The following is a 22,850-nucleotide window of genomic DNA, read 5'->3' on the forward strand; positions in this document are numbered from 1 at the left end:
CGTAAGACCTAGTTTCGTTCATACCCTCATAGATGGCAGCAGCAATTTCAGTGGTGAATGAAACAGCTGCTTTGTTAATACCCTCTGTGGTGCAAGTAAGACTTACACCACTATTCCTGTAAGTGTTTGTGATATGAGAGTTTTTACATACATATGAGTTAGAATATACTTGTGGTAGTGGTAATGGTCCCTCAATCTGCTGAAGGTGCAAATTGCGAACATATTATATTGGAAAATGTAGGATCTACTGTTCATTATGAATCATCAGAATCTGAAATGCCCAACTTTAATGCTTTATAACTACATAATACTCTTTGGCAATAACACAATACCATGTTATCTTTCAAAATTCAATACCGGTTGCCCTACACAAGTAATGTCACTGAATAAACTCTGAAAAATAATAACAAACTTTATGCTTAATCTAAAATATGTAGGAGCTAAAATTCTACAATCTCCTAAAAATTACAACAAACCTGATGTCTAACCTAAAAAATGTAGAAGCACAACACTAATAAGTTCATTCTCTTGGTTGCAGAAGAAAGAGGAGAAGAAGAAGAAGAAGAAGAAGAAGAAGAAGAATGTATGAATGCATGGTCTCAGGGTAATGTGAATTAGTAAAATCTTCTTGGCCTTTCAGCCGTCTCAGGTGGTTAAAATGCCACGAGCTTTCAAGTGAGTACTCCTCAGTCAGAGTAAAGCAGTAAATAATTATCATGCCACTGAGGTCTTTCAGTTATGTAGCCACACTCCTGGCTATACATCACTGGTGCTCTCTTCCTCGTTAATTGTTGTAATGTTTTTGTCCTGTGCCCACTGCGCCCCCTTCAACCTTGTGATGGGTCAACCCCAGGCTGTGCTGAGCTGCAAAACGTCATTGTTGATGATGGTGTTTTCAGATAATTTTATTTCTACCATTTCATTTATGATGCTATACCAAAATACTTTTGTCCTCATAATGACAGATGTTTCATCAAACAGAATTCGGTGTCAATATTCTAAAGTGTGTTCCATCGCAGCTGATTTTTCAAGATAGCATAGGTGTAAGCACTTCTCACATTCTGTCTGGCATTTCTCTGCAGTGCATACTGTTTGGCCAACATAGTAGCAGCCCCACTTGATATGGTATTTTGTACCTCCACGTGTTCAAAGCCCTAGATTGTCCTTCACAGGCCTCATAAGCTGCAACAGAAAATACAAAGTTTCAGGAATGGCTTCTGAAGTTTCAAAAGACTGTAACTCATTTAATATATGCTTAATTTTGTATTTTTAGTCACTCAAAAGCGCCATGCACCATACTGTATGTCATCCTCTTGATCTTTTTCCAAGTTTTTTCTTCTTTTCTTCTTTCTGGACTCCTCAGTGGCCAACTGTGCTGTATACTCTGCTTTATCAAAGCGAACCTTGTCCATCCGTTCAAGTTCTCTGATGCAGTTTGCTCCAGGATTAATTCCACATTCTGTAGCACTCACCCTACCAACATTGCCACTATTAAAAGCAATAACAGCATCACTGACCCAACACCTCACCTCCCCCCCCACACACACTTTAGTTTGTTCATTTCAACAAAAACATTTTTTTTTTGGTAAGCAAGTCCATATAATATTATTGAACAACTCATTGAGATTTTGAGTCTGACAATGCAGACACTTCTTCAGTAATTCAGGATTTGTCAGGTATCTGCAAATAGGTTTTATGATATCCATGACTGCTGCTGGGATGGAATGTTTATGGCTGTATGAACTGTTTCAGTACTGGGCATTGCAGTAATTGCACCATATCAGGTTCAGGAGGCCAAAGGTGGTGTACAGATTTTTCATCAGTTGACAGTTTGTGGAAGAAGGTAGCCCATACTACCTGCATCATTTTCAACAAATCCTCGGTATTATTTCTAATGGTCATCACATAATACTGCTGTAGTTCAGCAATCATTTTGTCTGTCAGCCTGCCTCTTATGGTTTTACCATCAGAAAGTTTCTTGTGTCTCAAACTTTGTTTCAATTTCCTCAACCTGATGCCCATCCTCTTCTGGACATGACCAACACATTCCAGTTTTGGGAAAATCTTCTCAGCATAAGGCTTAGCGGCTACTACACTGTTATATGCTTCTGTGTCTCCATCACCTACGAACTTAGGTAAACACACACCCCTTTCATTCACAGACTAAAAATTTCAATAATTGCAGAGGCCTCCATACCACCACTTGTTCCTTCATAATTTCTGTCACAGATATGCCCTTCTTCATTCTATGATTTACACTTACAACAATGTTTGGTTAAAATCTGGAAATCTATTACCTTTCCAGTATCCACAATGGTCACCATAGCAACAGAATTCTTAGAACTGTAGCTGCACTTATATCAAGTTCCATCAAAAGCTACTGATATGTCCAAATTCCATCAAAAGCTACTGATATGTCAGTCGTACCATCATTAATTTCAACAGCTTCATTTGCAGCATCCTTCATTGACTCACATGCAACAAATTCCACAGGAGCTGCAATAAATCCTGCATACTTGTTGATTTTACAAGGTGGGCATGGCATATTCAATACGGCACACATTGTTTCTGCTGCAGTGTGTCCTTTGCCAATAGCCCTCAATCCATAAAACTACCTAACATTTACTTCAAATTAATTATCTTTACACTTACCAGAATTCCAAAATGAATGAGTATATTTACAACTGGCACAATTAATGATAACTTTCCTGGCTAGTCCATTTGATACTGTCTTCATTTACACTAACTAACTGGCCCTCCACATATTCACCAAACACCCTTGTTAGAATGTGTAAATCTATCAAAATATAACCTAACCTGCCATTGACATCACTTTTGTTTTGAGAAAGCTATGTATCACGTTTTATTTTAATCTTCGAAGCACTAATGGGTGTTTCTCTAGATACTGACAAGTTTGCCTGTATTACATTGTCTGCAACTTCACATGCCACATGTTGAACACAGTGTTTCCTTTTATTCGAAAATCTATTACTACGAAACCCATGCTTCTTAAAAACACTTCGTTTTGGCATCATACTTTACTTTTTGAGAGATTTACCAAACTATTACTCACTTTTCTTCTGAAAAACGTTAGCACTTGGACATACAATGCGTGTTTATACTATGAAACAATATCATACTGTTTTTGACAGTGCTACCAATACAAAAACGTAACTTAACCTTTATAACACGGCAATCCGCAGCCTTCTATATAAAAAATTACCGATTTTATTAGATCTTGAAGTAACGCACGTAAAAATTTTAACACTTTCAAGGTGTAGATTATATTTAAAAAAAAAAAAAAAAAATACTTCCCTTCTCCTAACACTGGACAAAACAGGTTTCCCCAAAACTGATGAAGTGAGTCCCATTGGCTCAGTTTCAGTTTCAGTGAAAGATAGCACCTCAAACTTGGTACTTAGGGGAACAGTACAACACCCTGAGTCTTCCCTAGTACCCGTCCACCCTTTGTAGAATGCCTAGATCTACCATTGACATGCCACTCGCAGTGAAGTGGATGAGTAATGACAGTTGCAATGCTCCAGTCCTTGAAGTTTCAGAAACAGCTGCGTAGAAATTCAATGCACTAGCATTGCTGAGCAGGTATCCTGGCTGTGAATGTTAACAATAGGTGCCGAACACTCATCAGAAAATGGCAATGAAGCAGTGAGCCAACAAAGTTTGAGTCCTCCAGCATTTGTGGGCGAGAATTTGCTGACTTGAACTCGAATGCCGAGAGGCATGAACCTGGCTGTTACTCCATGATGACACCCCAGCCCAAAAGGTGAAGACTGTGCACATTTTAGGCCAGCAAATGTATCTCCTGGATCACCCACTGTGTGCACCAGATTTGGTGCTAGCTGGCTTCTGCTAGTCCCCCAAATTCCAGTTGGCAATGAAAGAAAACTGTTAGGACACAGTTCACGACATCCATGAAAACTGTATTGCAGTAGTAAATGCAACTCCAAAAAAGGACTACGGTGACTGAAAACACTTTTAAAATGATATCAGCTGTGTTTTGGTTCAGGAGGAGACCATCTAGAATAAATACAGTGATTTTGTAGACATAATCACTGGCCGTTTTTTTCACAGCCGCAATCGTAATGGATCTGGGACACATTGTGTATATAAGTTCGATCAGAGGCAAAGTGGTGCAAGTTACCTGAGCCCTTTGAAATAAAATAAAACTACATAAATTATTTTCAGTGACAATCACATCAAAATAATGACATCTTTCTGCAGAGTACAGCAACATAAAAGTACTAATAATTTCTTGTATAATTTATTATAATGCATCTAATAAAACCTATTGTTTCTCAAAATGGATAAAACATTACATACACAGCAGTGGTTTGAACACATCATATGGTGAATGGTTACCTGAACTCATCCCATTAACTGGACACCACCCAATATTTTCCTATGTTATTTAATCATGTAACAAGTGTCCGAGTAATAACTAGCTTGTGCAATTTCATATGAATTAAGGTACTTCCAGCTTTGAACATGGCTGTTATTCAGCAACCATATACTAGTTTCAATATAAGAATAAACACCCAACCTGTTGCACATAAATGTTAGGTACAATGCCTACATATTGACACCTACTAGGGATGTCCATCAGAATGAACAGTTGCTAAATCATAAAATTACACTGCTAAATAGCAATAGTCAGAATTTGGAGTGGTTATGCTTAAGTCAGATGTAAAACAAAATGTTATAGCCTTTGCCACGTGTACCCAGCACGGAACATCATCAACTGATGATACTTTTAACAAAACATGCTTCCACTGCAACACTCCTTTCCCTAACAACACTTGGTTCACACACTTCCTGCACCGCCATTCAAAATCAACCAAACTAAAATGTGTTTACTATACTTAGGCCTACTGTTTGTAAATCATTTGATTGTCTTTACTTCTGAACTGGCAGAAACTGAAGATTTTGGGATGCTAATACTTTGTGTTTGACCACGGTCACTAACAATAACAGCAATAACAATAAAGTGTGGGCATTATAGCAGTACAGTAGCCATTAAGTAGTTATTGTTGTGCTGTCAGTTATTTCACTTTTCTTTGTGAAGTGAAATAAGAAGCACTTTTTGGTCTATTGCAAGAACTAACAACTTGGAGACGGCATTCTCATGAGATATTCAAGCATATATGATGTTTTTGTTTCAATTTTACTGTCAGAGATGAAGGTGCAAAGTAAACAGTATGTGTGTAGTTGATGGATTACGTGAGAAAGATTATGTTCATACATTAATTTCACAAGCAGAAATTCCAACATGTCATGCGTTAAAAGTATAATTTAATTTTATGACTAGAAACATAATTGTACTCTTTTGTTTTTACTCCACAGGAAATCACATTTTACCCACAGCGGGAACCACTGATCTAGTGGTTACTTGTACATTAATAAATCATGGTGAGTATACTTTTGTCTTCCTGCAGGTAAATCTTAAAAAAGATAACAGATTTTTTTTAATGTGCAAACAAGTATTTTCACTGTTGTATGTCTGTTTAGATCACCACTTGTTTGCACTGAAAATATTTAATGCCTGGGGAATCAGCATCCACTCTGCATGAACAGTAAATGCTATTACTGGCTATTGGGGTGATATAATACCAATCACATAATGACAAAAAAGAAAAGAAGAAAACATTGGGCCCAAAAATAAATAATTTTTCAAACTTTCTCTTCATTTTGACTATCATACAGCTTGTCAGTCATAGTTTTCAGCATTTATCAAACCACAAATAACCAATACCATATCACTTTCTCATTTTTTTTTATCATGCTTTACTTACCACGTATATTCTGCTAATGTTGAGAAACAGAAGTTGATTTATTTTAAATTATCTGTATCCAAAAAGTGAAAGCAACCTCTGTCACCCACTTCTGGTTGTTATGTATGTGATTAAAATTGAATGACAGAGTACAAACAGTTGTTGGCATGAAATTTTCTGAGTGCTGGATCAACATGAGGCCTTCCCGCACTCAACTCCTCTTCCACAATAACAATAAAAGAAGAGAAATTTTACCATGTTACAACACCATGCCATAAAAATTAAGAGGGCAGCCCCATATTTTAAAGCATATAAATAAAATTTTAATGCTGAAAGAAATGTGAAAGTCAACATTTTCAGTCACAAATAACAAACTGCACAAAATTAATAATTTTGTTTATTCTGCAGTCCTAGCAACATAATTTTAATAGTGTTTAACACAAACTGTTTTGAATATAAAAAATTATGCTTACAACATTTTTAGATTGTTGCAAATCACACTTTATTGGTACTTCACTTTGTTGAAAATTCATCTCTCTATCACACACAAAACTTTTGGGCGGTTAATTACACTTAGGAACTTAAAACAAAGCAGCCATCAACATAAAAGCTGTAACAATTAATTATTTAATTACAGCTAAAGCATTTAAACAAGTTAACAGCATTGACTGACTGACTGACTAACTGACTGACAGTCAAGATTAATGTAAAATTAATGGTTCAATATTCCACCCAAGAACAACTGATAAAACAAGTCTATACTTTTTGCCTCCATTAATTCTGAAGCAGTTGGAGGTCAAGAAATAACCGTAGGGAATAGTGAGGAGAGCAATCAAGGATATAATAATGAGTCTTATAATTGCAAACTTTCAAAAGAAAAAAAAAATTAATCAACAACAATATTAACAGTGTCAAGGAGGACACAAATCGGTAATGATGATGATGATGATGATGATGATCTGTAACTACAGTCCACATTTACAGATACTACTCATGACTGCTTCACTGTTGGAAGGGGGAAACTTGGGTGTGTATCTTGGATTTAAGAATGAATAGCACAAAAGATTTAACTGTCAAAGATTTTATAAAAATTGTATCTCTTCAAGATGACCAAGCCGATGCATTCTAAGGTGACCAGGATGAGCAAATGACTTGCTGCATATATCACACTGGTAAGGATCTTCTCCTGAGTGGCTCATCCAGTGACGTCTAAGGCCAGCATGTTCAGTAAATGGTACACCACACATCTCACAATTGTACACTAAACCACTTCCACTGGTATGAACAAGAGTGTGTTGTCTCAAGGCTTGTGTGTTTGAAAATCGTTCAGGACATGAGTTGCATGCAAATGGTTGCACAGCACTATGTACAAACTGATGCCTACCAAGCAAACCTCTCTGGACAAATGTCTTGCCACATACCTCACAACGATATGGTTTCTCACCCGTGTGTACCATGTAGTGCTTCCGGAGTAAGTCTAAACGCAAAAAACTCTTGTCACAAAGAGTACAGATGAGAATATTGCCAGTTGTATCCACACAGCGCTGTTTTTTCCTTGGTGGTTCAAAAGAATCTTCACAAGGACTATTTGTTACAGGTATTTCACTATCCTGTCCAATCAATGCACCATTCCTAACAGATTTTCCAACATGGAATGACACAACGTGTCTTTGAAGAAATTCTGCTGATTGAAACACTTCACCACATAGTTCACATATATCTCCTGGCTTTGGTGCATCAGGCAAGTGAATAAAGACATGTCTGATAAGGGCTGATTTTGATAAAAACTGTTTGAAACAAGTGCTACATGTGAACGTGACATTCGTTGATACACCACAGGAGATTTTATTATCTCTCATTTTCTCCTTTTCACCACTGGATGCCTTCAGTGGTACACCAGAAGATAAGCTATTGTCTCCTTGATCAGGCAACTTTTCTTTAACATTGTTTATTATGCTTTCTGTCACAACAGAGACAGATTTGGTACTGGAGTCTGCACGCAGATAAGTTGATGAAATATCATTTTCTACTGCACTGCATCCTTCGTGAGATACCTGGGACATGCTAAAAATTAAAAAGAAAGCAAATTACTACTCTTAAAATAAAACAACAAACATACAACATTACATAGAAAATAAAAATACAGTGAATTACTACTACAAGACATCACTTCTTGTAATTTTTTTTTTTTTTTCAATGTGAAAGAGAATGGTTTAGACAGGAATCAAGTGATTCTTTTGTGCAACTTTTATCAAGATTGGGAATATCACACGGCTGTAAATACTTGTCATCAGCCTAGACATAAAAACAGCAATACATATACTCATTCAAGTGTATGTTTTGTGGATTTTTTAAAATCATATTAAAACTAAAATCAGACACTGATTAAAACTGTGCACATCTTTGCCTTCTATGATCAATGAGTTTATCAACTGAGGTACCTCATAAAAATCAGAGTGTTCTGCCACTTCAATATGTCAATTCATATCTCTCATAAATCCTAACAAGATCACTCCAAAGATGCTGTGAGATGAACAAAGGGAAAAGTGAAGAAAGGCTTATAGGTGCTTAAGGTTTATTTTTGAACTGAAATTTCCACTTAGCAAAGTTTCTAACATCAATAACATTGATATTAATGACTAATAAGTGAAGAGTGCAATCTAATTTACAATCTCATGGTCTTCACATTGAAAGACATTCTTTCTACCATAGGAGTCAGCATTGCAGTATCATAGACGAGCAGTTTTGTTATTAAGGACATAAGAACGGGTGGTCTGGGGGATGCAGAAAACTGGGCCATCTTGTCATAATGCGGAGACGGAGCGATTTACTTGATGCCTTTGGCTTGGGGCCAAGGGTGGTAGCATTTCCAAAATGGCTAAGTTTGTAAACTCTTTGTGTGCCAGTGTGGTTAAGAGATACGGTGTATGGCAAAATGGCAATGCAATGTGATGCATCATGAGCCATAGATGAAGGGGATGAATGATGGTTGCGGAGACATGTACGGGTGAACATATGTGCAACTGAAGACTCTGATGAACCCAGGGGCGGCTATCAACAGTGCCTCCTCAATGATAGTCAGAAAACTTTGCTGCACATGGGCCTCTGCAGCAGGCACCTGGTTTATGTACTCATGCTAACTGCTGTTCATCGACAACAAAGGCTGCAATTTGCACACCAATACTGCAATTGGAGACCCACTGAGTGGCAACAGTTGGCCTTTTCAGATGAATCACATTTTATGCTCCACTGAACAGATGCTTATTAGCGTGTATGTACCTGCTACAATTGTTGCAAAGGTCCAGGCCAGATGAGGGTGAACTATGGTTTGAGGAATGTTATTGTGGCATTGCCTGGTTGATCTCGTCATTCTGTAAGATACTGTGGATCAACACAAGTATGGCTCTATCATTGGGAACCATGTCCACCGCAACATGCAGTTCGCTTTGCTTCCTTGACACAATGGCATCTACCAGCAAGACAATGCAATATGTCACAGAGTTTGCAATATATGTGCATGGTTCGTGGAGCACAGGAGTTTACTGTATTCCCCTGGCCACCAAACTCCCCGGGTTCAAAATGGCTCTGAGCACTATGGGACTTAACAGCTGTGGTCATCAGTCCCCTAGAACTTAGAACTGCTTAAACCTAACTAACCTAAGGACATCACACACATCCATGCCCGAGGCAGGATTCGAACCTGCGACCGTAGCAGTCGCACAGTTACGGACTGCGCGCCTAGAACCGCGAGACCGCCGCGGCCGGCTCCCCGGGTTCAACTGAGAATCTGTGGGAAGACACAATCAGGCTGATACCAATTTCTATATTCGTTAGTGTGCACTGTCTTATATTAAAAACCGATTTTCAAGATTTTGGGGTTGTAATCTACATAGGACATATGTAAATCTTCTTCTCTTACATCTTTCTACACATCATGTTAGAGCATTGCTATGCTATGATTGCTCAGGGCCACAGTCAAAACTGATGCAGTGCCAAAGTACAAACCCTAAGATCTAGAGCTCAATCCTCAGCTGGTCTTTTTTGGACAGAAATTACTTCTTTGACAACGAGCTGTTACTGCGATAATGCCAAGTTGCACCACGATCCAGATCTCATGTTAAACTGTACATTTCCCTACAATTGACTGGCTGTTACTTCAAAGGTCGGAGGAAAACAGGAGTATACCACTTCAACCACTCCAACAAACCATGGCAGTGTTCAAACCTACCTTTAACGTTTAGAACAGCTTAACTTTTCTATGATACTGCCTGTAGTAGTAGTATTTGAGTAATGAAACTACAACTGTCCCTTTTTGAGGATGCCTTCAAATTAAGTTTATAAGATTGAAAAATTAGAGAAATTATTTTAAGATATAAAACAGCTTGCCATAAGGGATCATACTACGCTGAGGGTAATATAATGAGTAGTGCAAAAAAAATAATACAGTAGTGTACGTAGTTTTGACATGAAGGGAAATTGGCAGACTTCATCATGTTGTAACTGACATAGTAATACTTTCTACAACAATTAATGTCAGTTACAACATGATGAAGTCTGCAGATTTCCCTTCATGTCAAAACTACGTACACTACTGTATTATTTTGGGTTGGGTTGATTTGGGGGACGAGACCAAACAGTGCAGTCATCAGTCCATTCAGATTATGGAAGGAAGTCGGCAGTGCCCTGTCAGAGAAACCATCCTGGCATTTGCCTGGAGTGATTTAGGGAAATCATGGAAAACCTAAATCAGGATAGCCGGACGTGGGATTGAACTGACGCCCTCCCGAATGAGAGTCCAGTGTTGTATTGTTTTGAGCTCCTTACTTTATCCTCAGTGTAGTATAATCGCCTGTGGCAGGCTGTTTTGCATCTTAAAATAATTTATCTAATTTTTTGATCTTATAAACTTCATTTGAAGGCATCCTCAAAAAGGGGCAGTTCTACTAAGTTATGTCAAACCTGAAAGTCCACACTGCAACAAAACTTGTGTACCATTATTCAGAAATCCTCTTTTTCTGTAGACTTCCCTTAATATCTTCCTGACTGACTTCCATATTTTGGTGTAATACAAAACTGTTAACATACCTCAAAAGTTTCTGCCATGGTCCTTGATTTCTTCTTATTCTCACTAACTGCTGTGCACACTTTAGCCCTCAATATCTGAAACAACACGAGTTCTCTGCAAATGAAGTGTTTTAGAACTACCCCACCAAGAGGTAGACAATGTTGATGTGAAAACTTCAGTACCAGTTGGGAACTCATCTAATGAAGTGATCTACTTGGTTTTAGTGTTAAAATAAGACCAGGGGCTGGCACTGTTCTGCCAGAGTTACGAAGCCTCGCCAAGAAACATAGAAATAATCACCAACTACATCACAGTGAGAATCACAACTGCGTTGAACAAACTATTGGATCACCCAAACTGTTGGAGCATGCATAGTAACTGTATGAGGCTCTCATCGACTTGACTCAAGGTATAGATGGAGATAGAGAGGCACAGACATCACACATGCGGGGAGTAACTGGAGGAACAGATGAGCTACATGTAAAGCCTTATGGTCTAGAAATCATAGTGTAGTACATTGTAGACTTCATAATAATCTTGAATGTAAGGCAGTGATAAGGTTACTGGTAATCACAGCAATGTGTCAGTGATAAACACTGCTATTTCTCCCCTCAGTTATTTTACTGCTTGAATCATTCTTCCCAAGGAGATAAAAGCTGCACAGCCTAGAAGCATCACAAAATTTAAAGAAATGTTGTTCACATTAATTCATACACAGTCTTACGCTGCGAGTTTGCACTGCTCAGGGTGTACTTTCAACAAATTAAACATTGTATGAGAGCCATTTATCAGCATGTGCCTCAGTCTTCTCTCTCTTTACTTACTTCATCAGCAAAATTCACATATAGTACGATTTGAGCAGCCTGTGCTTCCACACAGATATTTCTGCTCATACATCCGATTTGAACTATACTATGCGACCATGATACTACTGCAATGGACTCCCATGCCTGTTACTGGAAACATAGGGTGACATTACAGTAAACAGAGGTGACTAAGAAAAGCGCACTGTGAATGATTTTATGACAGTTACACATATACTATCTAGTGGTTCATCGTCTCCTCGTGGGGAGGGGGGGGGGGACCCTCATAATAGTCCCAGGTGCAATAGTATCGTACTCAACTAGTACTTTCTTTCATGTGTGTGTAACACATTGATTTGCTTACAGAGGGCACAGCATACTGCGGTCCTGCTATATCAGCCATTGATTTTGTCTACTTCTATCGCAAGCAATGAAGCAACGCTTCTTCAGTAAATGTAGGTTGGCAATTAAGCACCCCCCCCCCCCTTTCTTCAAACTGATGGGTATGGGAGGACACAATTTTTGCACTGATAAATGAAACTTATGTCAACACGCCAACTTCAGACATCAACGGAAAAGAAGTAGATGAGAACTGGGATCAAAAGTGATCGATACTGATAAGCCAACTCTCAAACAAATTATCACATCCCGACATAACATATATCTTGGCCTACACTACAGATTAGTCTGTCACCAGAACCTACATTCCAAAAACTAATACAGACACAAAATAAACTTTATCGGTATACAGTTCTCTTCCTGCGTGCACATGTATGATGTTACACACTGCAATATAATTAAGTTACCAGATGAAGCCAACACCCAATATCGGTATGTTCACTTGACCCAAAATTGCAAGAAAGGTGATTTATTTTATAACTGGTGAGTTAAATAGCATTACTGGCACAGGAAAGGAAGGAGAAACTGTGTAGTTGTTTCAACTCGGTAAAAAAATGAAACAGCTAATATGCGTAGAAGCTTCTGCGAAGGAAAAGTACGCATGGATTACTGATACTTTGTTCTAATGGTACACATGGAAAGAACCACGGGATTTCAGAACAAGCCAAATAGACTTTACTCTTACCCACATCACATATGCATTGAAAAACAGTATCAAAAATGCTAGATCCTTACCAGGAACAAATGCTGATAGGGATCATTATTTACTTCATTTACTTGTAACTGATGTAATAGTAAAACCAACCCATGTTATTTTCGTGTTTTGTATTGCGACTGTATAAATTACAGTTCGGTTGAAATTGATTTTCATTAGCAGCAGTAATAAGCAGTAAAGAGTAGCTGTACTTGGAAGCGATTGGACAAATATGAGGATCTTTAAAGAAAAAAAAAAGTGTCAGTACAGTAATCTACTTTACATGATGATCTTATTGCTCACATCTACTGCATAGACACTATTTGGTGCAGAGTATAATTCCACAACATAATCATAACTGAAAATTTGTAAAATAAGCCAACTCTTGTTGTTAGGTCAACAGAATGTGGGTTATAAAACTCAACTGAGCTGTTATTAATAGTTCAGTTACGCATTGATTCCATTTTAACTTCTTATCTACAGTGTGTTTCATTTAGCCTATAATCACTATTGTGTACATCAGGTGCTAAAAGGTCATTATTGATTGTTTGAAAACACATAATATGTCAAAACCAAATGTTATCTATCATCAGATTGTCTGCTGTGGGTGAGTCTGGACCCTTGATTAGTATGCCTGTCTTTGGCAAACATTACAGTTTCTAAACTGTCCTTTAAAATCAACAGACAGTAATTCAAGTAGGTTATGAACAAGAGTGGATTCAGTACCAATCCTTGTGGCATTCCACTAGTTCTGTGCCCTCATTTTAAGTACGTTTCATGCCTGAGATGCAGTCCATTAATGACACCTTCTGCTTTGTGTTGTGAAGTGATGTAATTAATGCCACAAAACTTTAATCTGCCAAGTAGGTTTTGTGATACACACTATCAAAGGCTTTGTGGATTACAGCACTGTCACAGAATACACCCACGAGATAATTTTTCACTGTTTAGGCCTGCTACACTTAATTTCTGAAGTCTTGTATAACTTTCTTCGGCGATAACCCTTTATGAAAGCCAAACTGGGCCACAACTGGCAAGACCTGCTCTGATGTACCAAAGGCCATTTTCTCAAACACCTTGAAAAGATTTGAAAGGTTGGCAAAGGTCTGTAATTGGAGGTGGTTGACCTGGGTCCAGTTCTGTACAGAGTTGATACTACAGCCAATTTAAGCCTGTCAGGAAATATTCCCTGCCTCACCGATCAAGTACAAAGGTAGATTAACGGTAACGCTATCTAGACAGCATGAAACTTAAATACTGTGCCACAAGCACCAGCAAATTCAGTAGAATTACTATTTTTTAATGACCTGATGAATTCTGTTATCTCCTTGGGAACTGTATTTTTTTTAACCTAATATTGTTGGTGGCATGTGCATTGTCTGCAGAAGTAAATCTAATGCACCTGTATTTGTTTGTTTATTATTGGATGGAGTGTTTGCAGCCATTGTGGGGAAGGTGCCATTGAATTCAGTGGCCAATTGAAAGTGTCACTATTTCTGCCAGATATTTTACCAGAGACTCAATTTCATTCAGCTTACTAGTTTAGTCTGTCTATTTATATTCTAAATCTTTTTATCTTATTCTTGGAGCATGTTCTTTGTTCTTCCTCTTTTGCATATATAGCCACTCACTTTCTTCTTACTGACACTAGTGTGAGAAGCATTCTGTGCAATGTTCTTGATGTAATCTCCAGTTGTGCAAATAATGTTTTGATACAAGCTGTTAAGTTAGGGTGAAAACTTAGATGTTTACAATGTTGGGAGAGAACAGTGCAAGAAAACAAGGAAGAAATGGATAACACAGGGCATGACTGAAACAATGAATGATGAGAAGAAATCTAAGTATATCAAAACACATATAGGAAGAAATCAATAATATAAAACAAACAATGAACTAAGCAAGTAAAACATATAAGGACTGGATGGCAAAAACTGCAAGCTAACAAAGCTAGAAAAAGAATAGATACAAGAAATGAATAAGACAATCAAAAATTTATGAAGAAATAACCAAAGAAAATAATGACAATGGGCATAATAGCCACAAGAATGTAGTTTTCAACTCAGAAACTAAGCAATAGATTTGGACTCATTAAGTGGAAATGTATGCATCTCAGAATTATGTGGAAGAATATATCGTGAATGATAACAAGAATAATGTGAGGGTGGAATTGGCCATATATTACAAAAGGAATATTTAAGACAGTCATATCAGATCTCTGGAAAAGAAAGACCATGGAAAGCAAGGGAAAAAGCAATAGCCTGTATAACAAATATGGATCAGTTTCAATTCACAAAAGGAAGATTTCAAGCTCCTTCAAAGCTCTTCCTTAAGAAACAGAGGGAGTAAATGAAATGGGTAGATTGAGTAAGAAATCTAGTAGTGTTTGAAAGAGTAAAAGGAAACAAGAACTCTACTTAAGTAGATCAAAAAGAGAAAAGCAAACAGGGTCAGACCTTTCTAAAGATATGACTTCATAGGCTTTCCCAGCATAATAAATCTTTTTTAAAAGTCTCTTTGGGTTTGCTGCTGGATCCTAAAACCAACTCGATTCGATATTTAGGTGATCCAACTGTTCTCAATCTTCAGGAGAAGAGTCTGTTAGTTTGATTAGTGAAAAACTGGATGAAGAGTTGGTGAAGCTTTGTCACCATTAAAAGTCTCTTTGGGTTTGCTGCTGGATCCTAAAATCAACTTGGTTCGATATTTAGGTGATCCAACTGTTTTCCATCTGCAGGAGAAGAGTCTGTTAGTTTGATTAGTGAAAAACTGGAAGAAGAGTTGGTGAAGCTTTGTCACCATGTGCTGACATCCACATATTTTCAATTTAACGACTGAGTAGTCCATTATCACCCATAGTCAGAAATTTATTTATGGAGGACTTCAGCTTTGCAACCAACATGCTTCTGGAGATATGTGGATGATACATTTTTTGTCTGCCCACATGGATGTGATGTTCTTAATAGATTTTTGGACCACTCCAACTGTCTTCAATTGTGCATTAAAGGAGGTGGTTGAAAGTGATGAGATGCTTCCAATTTTGGATGCTATGGTTTACAAAAAACCAGATGATACTTTGGGTCTGAAGTCTAAGAGTTGTCAGCCATCACACCAACGCAGTGGTGTCCATAAGACTTTGGTGCGTAGAGCATATGCCATTTCCAACACGTACAGTTTAACCCTTGAATTTGCGCATTTCATGGCTGTTTTTAAAGAAAATGGATACTATTAGGAGCAGATTCATCAGGCTATGGAGCTTGGACCATGACCAAAGGTGCATGAAGAGGAACATAGATCAGTGGCCTTTATTCCTTATGCTGGGGGCATATCATTTAAGACTGGAAGAATTTTAACATTAAGAGAGTGTTCCGCCCATATTCCAAGATTAGGGCACTACTCAGTTCTGTGAATTTGGCACTTAGGAAAGCCGGTGTACAAAATTCTCTGTCAATATGGGAAGTCTTACATCAGCTGTACAGTTCACACAATTCATGACACGTGTGGAACATTGCCATCATACGAGGCTACAACAGCCTCGAAAAAATCAGCAGTAGCAGGGACACAGTATGAAACTGATAGTCGCCAACGCTTACGGTTTTTGGAACAGTGTCTATAAAGAGGCAATTGAAATTAGGTTGGCGGATAGTTTAATTAATAGAGAGAACGGTTTTCCTCTTAGCAGGACGTCTAATACTATACTACCCCACATTGAAACAGAACGTTCTTCAGTATGGCCAGTCTGAGTGCTCAAAAATCATCCTGGAGTGCGATATATCGTTGCCACCAGTGTTCTACTGACAGCGGCGTCACCTGCCCACTTCTGGAGGGCTGCAACCATGATTGACGGCACATGCACTGTGTACAGTATGAAGGCCTATATAGGACACTGATTTGTAATGTGCTCTCAGTTCTCAGCAGGACTCATCAGCATTCTCCTGAAGATGGCAAACAGTTGGATTGGCAAAATATCAAACAGAGATAATTTCAGGATCCTGCAGCAAACTCGAAGAGACTTTCAAGACATTCTAAGGATAATCTGCTTGCAAAAAAATATCATTTGAGAAAAAATAGAAAGTAAAAGAATAGAAGGCAAAAGATATGGTGTACTTTTCCCAGATTTTGATGTTACAATGATGATTACATGACATCATAAACAACGTAAATTGAAGCGGGTCAACAGAAAGATCCGATCTCACGCGTCAGCTTTGACCCGTGACGTAAGGGTGTTGTCGTGTGTGACGTCACTACGGCGCGGAGTTTGGTTTGTGAGTGTGGCGTGTTTGTAGATGTCGTGTTGTTGTTTGTTGTGCCATCTGGTGGTATGTTCATGGTTTTCGTTTGTTTGGTGCTTTGGGCTCAGTTTGCTGTTGCTCAGTGGTGAGTGCTGCGTGCGTCATTTTGAAGAGGAATTTGTATCAGTGAGTTAACGGTTTTGTGTGATGGTTAATGTAATGATGATTGCTGTACGTCGGGTGAGTCTGTTATTAAGTGTATTCGGTTATGGTTTTTTGTTCAGGAATGGATATGAAAGACCGGATTAATAGTGCTCGGTTGAGGGCTATGATGGGGGAGACAGCTATAGAGCTGATCAAATTTCTTCAGCTATTTGGCTTAATTGCCAAAGTCGTGAAGTGCGGCGTGTGCCGCGAACCAATGAAATTGGTTAAAGTTCCGGCCTCTCGGACCAGGGACGGTTACATGTGGCGCTGTCGTAAAGATGACATATGGCGTTCCATACGGCGCGGTACCTGGTTCGAGAAGTCTAGATTGGGCTTGCGTGAGATTGTGCTTGTTACATATTATTTTTGTTATAGATCCCCTCAGAGTTTTTGTGCGCATGAGACTGGTGTGAGTGAGAGGACTGTTTTAGATTGGTATTCCTTTTGTCGTGAAGTGTGTTCGGAATTTATTAAGTACAGGGGTAAGTTGGGGGGGCATGGGGTGGTTGTGGAGGTGGACGAGTCACAGTTTGGGAAAAGGAAGTATGGGAGAGGGAAGTCTGTGGCTGGTCTTTTGGTGTGGGGGGCTGTTGTTCCGGGGGGTGGGGGTTCCGAATGTGTTTTTAGGGTTGTGGGAGGGAGGTCGAAGGCTGAATTAGTGGGGTTAATTGAGGAATAATAAAGTCGGGGTCCACAATAGTTTCTGATGCTTTTTCTTCTTATAGGGGGTTGGGTGAGAGGGGATTTAATCATTTAGTAGTAAACCATAGTTTAGAGTTTAAGAATTATGATACAGGGGCTTGTACTAATACAATAGAGGGGATGTGGGGGGTGGTTAAGTCAGTTCTTGGGAGGGGGAAGAGGCGCTCTTCCAACCTTCAGTCTCATTTAAATGAGTTCTGTTGGCGGAAGAGTGTCCCAGAGGGCTATTGTATTTTTCGGGTTTTTTTAAGGGCTGTGGGTAAAATGTATAGGCCGAAAGTGGTTAGTTAGGGGGGGCTGGGTAGGTGGGTGGGTGGCTGTGGTTCAGGGTGGTTTATTTTGTTGTATAGTGTTTGTTAAGGTGGGGGGGGGGGAGGGGGAGTGTGTTTGTTTTTTGTTTTAGTTGTGGAGGATCTATTTTGTTGAAGTTTTTGTTGAGTTGTAGTGAGTGATTGAGATGTCTTTTATGTTGTATTTGGTTTTTGTTTGTGGGTTTTGTGTGTGTGTGTGTTGTGTGTGTGTGTGTGTGTGTGTGTGTGTGTGTGTGTGTGTGTGTGTGTGTATTTGTGTGTGATTGTGGTGGCCAATCTAGTTTGTGGGGCTGGAACTTTCTTGTGGTAAGTTCCCTTTTGTTTTTGGCGTATGTGTTGTGTATTGGGGTATAGGGAAGTGTTTCAATGAAATTTGTGGCTGTGAAGGTTGGTATTGGTATTCGTATTGGGAGATGTTTTTGAGTTACATAGGTCAAGGGTAGTGGTCGATCCTAAGTCATGGGATTGGTAGCTGCTGTTGAGCTATATAGTTGGAGGGAAGTGTTCAATCTCAATGTTTGGTGGAGTATGTTGATTTTTGTAATGGGAGATGGGATCGGGGGTTGCTGTTTAGCTATATAGGTCAAGGGAAGTGTTCGATCCCAATTTATGGGATCGGGAGCTGCTGTAGATATATGTAGGTCAAGGGAAGTGTTTGTTCGCAATGTTTTGCGGTGTATTTTGATTTTTGTATTGGGGGATGGGATCGGGAGATGCTGTTGAGCTATATAGGTCAAGGGAAGTGTTCGATCCCAATTTATGGGATCGGGAGCTACTGTTGATCTATATAGGTCAAGGGAAGTGTCCGATTTCAGATAAGATTGTGTTTTGTGGTATTTGTTGAGTTTTGTGATGTCGGTTTTTATCGTCGTCTTGCGTGGTTTTGTATGGCGGTGGGTGGCTAAATTTGTTTATATTTAGTTTCTCCCCACCCAAAAACCCCCAATTTCCCACGCTTGTCCCGTTAGAGTCATTAGGCTTTTCGTGATACCTGTGTGTGTGTTGTTTATCTGTGTATTTTCGTCTTTATGATACATATGGAACGGTTTTATATCCGCCATATTGGAATTGTCGTATCCGCCATATTTGTGACGTCGTGGGTCAAAGCCAACGGGTAGGATCGGACATTTCTGTACTTCCATTGAAGCTTGCATACACAGGAAGTTCATGATCTAATGTAGCATTTTCCAGCTTATGACTGCTTATACCCTAGGTGTATTACCCTTATATGCACTGTATTACTCTTATATGAACTGTTACTTAGACTGCTGTATTACTGTTATATGTAGAGTAATACACAGGGTTTCAACTTCAGGGCTTTATGCTGAAGTGGGTAAATTAATTAATTAATTATGATTTCACACAATATAGTGCATGAACTGCTGGTACAAATATGACATTTTCAGAAGTATGTATTGCATTACATTCACACGTACATGGAAAAACAAATACTGTGATTATAAACCAAACTGAAGAAAAGCTCAAGATCACAGTTGAGTGATCATGCCTCAAAAAGGTTGTTACATGTGTAGATGGAAAGTTGGAAGAAGAAATAAGGGAAACTAGTTGGGGCAACATACTCTCTTGTTTAATGCAGTCAGGGAGATGTTTCGCAAAATGAGAAAGATATCAATTGAGGCAGAGCAGTATACAGATTTACCTACATCCCAGGAATGACCACCTTCTACAAATCTTAGAATGAAATTTTCACTCTACAGCAGAGTGTGCACCAATATGAAACTTCCTGGCAGATTAAAACTGTGTGCCGAACCGAGACTCGAACTCGGGACGTTTGCCTTTCGTGGGCAAGTGCTCTACCGACTGAGCTACCAAAGCAAGACTTATGCCCCTTGCTCACAGCTTTAATTCCGCCAGTACCTCGTCTCCTACCTTCCAAACTTCGCAGAAGCTCTCCTGCGAACCTTGCAGAACTAGCACTCCTGGAAGAAAGGATTTTGCGGAGACATGGCTTAGCCACAGCCTTGGGGTTGTTTCTAGAATGAAATTCTCACTCTGCAGCGGAGTGTGAGCTGATATGAAACTTCCTGGCAGATTAAGTTCTGCAAGGTTCGCAGGAGAGCTTCTGCAAAGTTTGGAAGGTAGGAGACGAGGTACTGGCGGAATTAAAGCTGTGAGGACGGGGCGTGAGTCGAGCTTGGGTAGCTCAGTCAGTAGAGCACTTGCCCCCGAAAGGCAAAGGTCCCGAGTTCGAGTCTTGGTCCGGCACACAGTTTTAATCTGCCAGGAAGTTTCTACAAATCTTGTTCAATGAGCTGGCAAACAAATGCTCAGATCAAACTAGAAAAAAATGGGGTATGTCCTGAAAACAGAAAACAAAGAGACAGGCCTAGAACACAGTCAATAGGGGGAAAAAATCCACAGCCTCTGATGAATACTATCAAAAGCAACAGATGTCATTTGCAGCTGTCCAGTATAAATTGAAAATTTGTGCATCAAGGTTAATGATGGAGGTTAGGATTGAAGCCGAGAAATGACTGCCAAGAAAGAATGTGAGAATGGAATAGAACAAGCACTGCAGGGGAGTAAGACTGTCAGTGAGAGAGGCAGAAACTGTAACTGCGGGTAGATGTAAGTGGAGAACACTTTTATCCTCTACACTGTGAGTCAGAGGGGGGCAGGGTTAAGTAAGCAGATTAGCAACTACTTATGATTTATGACATAATCAATGCAGGCCTAAGTGTGAGTGAAGGAAATATTCTAATACATATGTCTTGTTCTGTGTTTATTAAGATATGTGGTCACTTACTTTTTTGAGAGAGACTGCAGCAAAATGGCAAATTCCTGTACAACCAAGTGCAGTAAGTGATGCCATACCTGAGCTGCATAGGCCTAGCCTACTTGAAAAGATGCTGAGTCCCAGAAAAATCAATGGAGAAGTTCTAGCAGTACTCTTTGACAACTGAGAAACACGAGCCATTATATCTCATATCTGTTATAGGTTTGGTGTAATGGCATTTCTGTTGAGAAGAAACTCTGGGTCATCTCAAGCGAGTTCCCCTGTTTCTGCTGCAAGCATCTGAGGTAACAAGTGTTTGAGTTGGATGTCGGCTAAAACATGTGAATGGTTCAACATGATAAGACCTCTTATTTGAAATATTATGGAGGTCATTCTCAAATAATTTCTCAGCACACACATAGATCTCATCAGTTATTTAGTACCAATTTGGAAGCAACTATTGTACATATATTAGCTACATGGGCAATGTTTTGCTACATTTTTGTTGCCGTTTCTTCATTTGCTATTTATGAATAAATACTGAAATTTTATTTTCCTTCGATGCACATACGCTAATTTTCAGTAATGTCACACTGATATCATTGCTGCAAAGTAATGATGAATACCCATAAAAAGGCAGTACGAAACAAAGATCAATGCAGAAATATTGAGGCTGCTTGGGTGAACTAACGAAATATTTTTATTACGTCGAGATCTTAATTACTTCCCCGATCGTTGAAATTTTCATAAAATTCTACATGCTGAAACAGCATCTGATTTACAGAGGATGAGTTAGCTCTTCCTACATAAATCCCAACTTTTGAAAATATTTTGGAAGAGCCTCTAACTTGAATCAGGCGATGCTGTATATTATAAATTTATGTTCCAGGTACTGTAACTCTCCGTAAGATTTTGATTAAGTGCTGACCGTCACCATTAAAACGGGAATTAACTCTTCCACGGCACAAAACAATTAACTTGGCAACTGCGTATTTCGATAGCGTCTATTCTGCTACCACAATACATCCTGATAAATTATAAAGGCCACAAAGTGTTTCCTGTGCGTCTTTTTCAGTCTTCAATTCCAAGATCTCTGCAAGAAGTATCGTCCATCAACTAAGGAAAACATTTATCAGTGACATTTATTCAAAAATTTATGCAATAAATGCACGTCATTACGATAACAACAAAATAAAAATAATAAACCAACGTTTCTAGGATTATCTAGGAACTGTTGTGAAATGTTTCTTTGTTCTACAGTCGAGGAATACGATATAATCTGATCAGCAAATACCTCAAGGCAAACACAAATTCAGCGGCTTCCCACCGTCATACAGTTTTGAGCTAAACAGAGATACACTGCAATACCTTTCGCAGTTATCGAAATTAAATCGATAGCTCGATTTGAATGATTCGTTATTCATTTTAAAATGCAGTAACATTCATCATCGCGTAATGAAAGCGCAATGTAGTAATGTTCAAATATTCAGGAAACTTAAAAAGGGGACCACGACCAGTTAGTGTGAAATTACCCTAAATCATTCCGATGCATTCTCAACGATCTTTGACTGTACAATTACCGCAGACTTCGTGTATGAATTCGATCACAAGCTAATATAAGACTGTATTTCGACATAGATTGAGCTTCATAGCGTTCTCTATACAGAGCTTTATGCTGTTGTGAGGCTAGGTATTTAAGTTTATTGCAACACAAAAAAACAAACCGTAACTCATATTCCTCCGTTGAAAAGTACATTCAACGACAAAATAAGAAGTATATAAAACAGAGAGGAAACACGTCAGTGACTGCGTCAAAGACAATGTTGTGATGAAAGGGAAAAAAAAGTTTACTGTAAAGCGTTATTCCTTGATACTGTTTCAATATTACTGTTTTCATATATTTTCTTTGAAGAT

At 38.8% G+C, this 22,850-nt stretch overlaps 1 protein-coding gene across 2 annotated transcripts; it reads right to left on the bottom strand.

The window, feature by feature from the left end:
- Window positions 1-6,172: 6,172 nt before the first annotated feature.
- Window positions 6,173-22,290, bottom strand: LOC126461985 (zinc finger protein 135-like). Of its 2 annotated transcripts, XM_050096039.1 has the most exons (3): window positions 22,231-22,290; window positions 10,875-10,949; window positions 6,173-7,853 (listed from the first exon to the last, which is right to left on the bottom strand). In XM_050096039.1, the coding sequence occupies exon 3, from the start codon at window positions 7,850-7,852 to the stop codon at window positions 6,872-6,874; it is 981 nt and encodes a 326-aa protein (XP_049951996.1). In that variant the 5' UTR covers window position 7,853; window positions 10,875-10,949; window positions 22,231-22,290; the 3' UTR covers window positions 6,173-6,871. The 2 variants fall into 2 exon arrangements, with proteins under 2 accessions (XP_049951996.1, XP_049951997.1); XM_050096040.1 differs by lacking the exon at window positions 10,875-10,949.
- Between the last annotated feature and the right edge of the window lie 560 nt (window positions 22,291-22,850).

Source organism: Schistocerca serialis, chromosome 1 (assembly GCF_023864345.2).
Source record: "Schistocerca serialis cubense isolate TAMUIC-IGC-003099 chromosome 1, iqSchSeri2.2, whole genome shotgun sequence".
Taxonomy (NCBI): Eukaryota; Metazoa; Arthropoda; class Insecta; order Orthoptera; family Acrididae; genus Schistocerca; species Schistocerca serialis.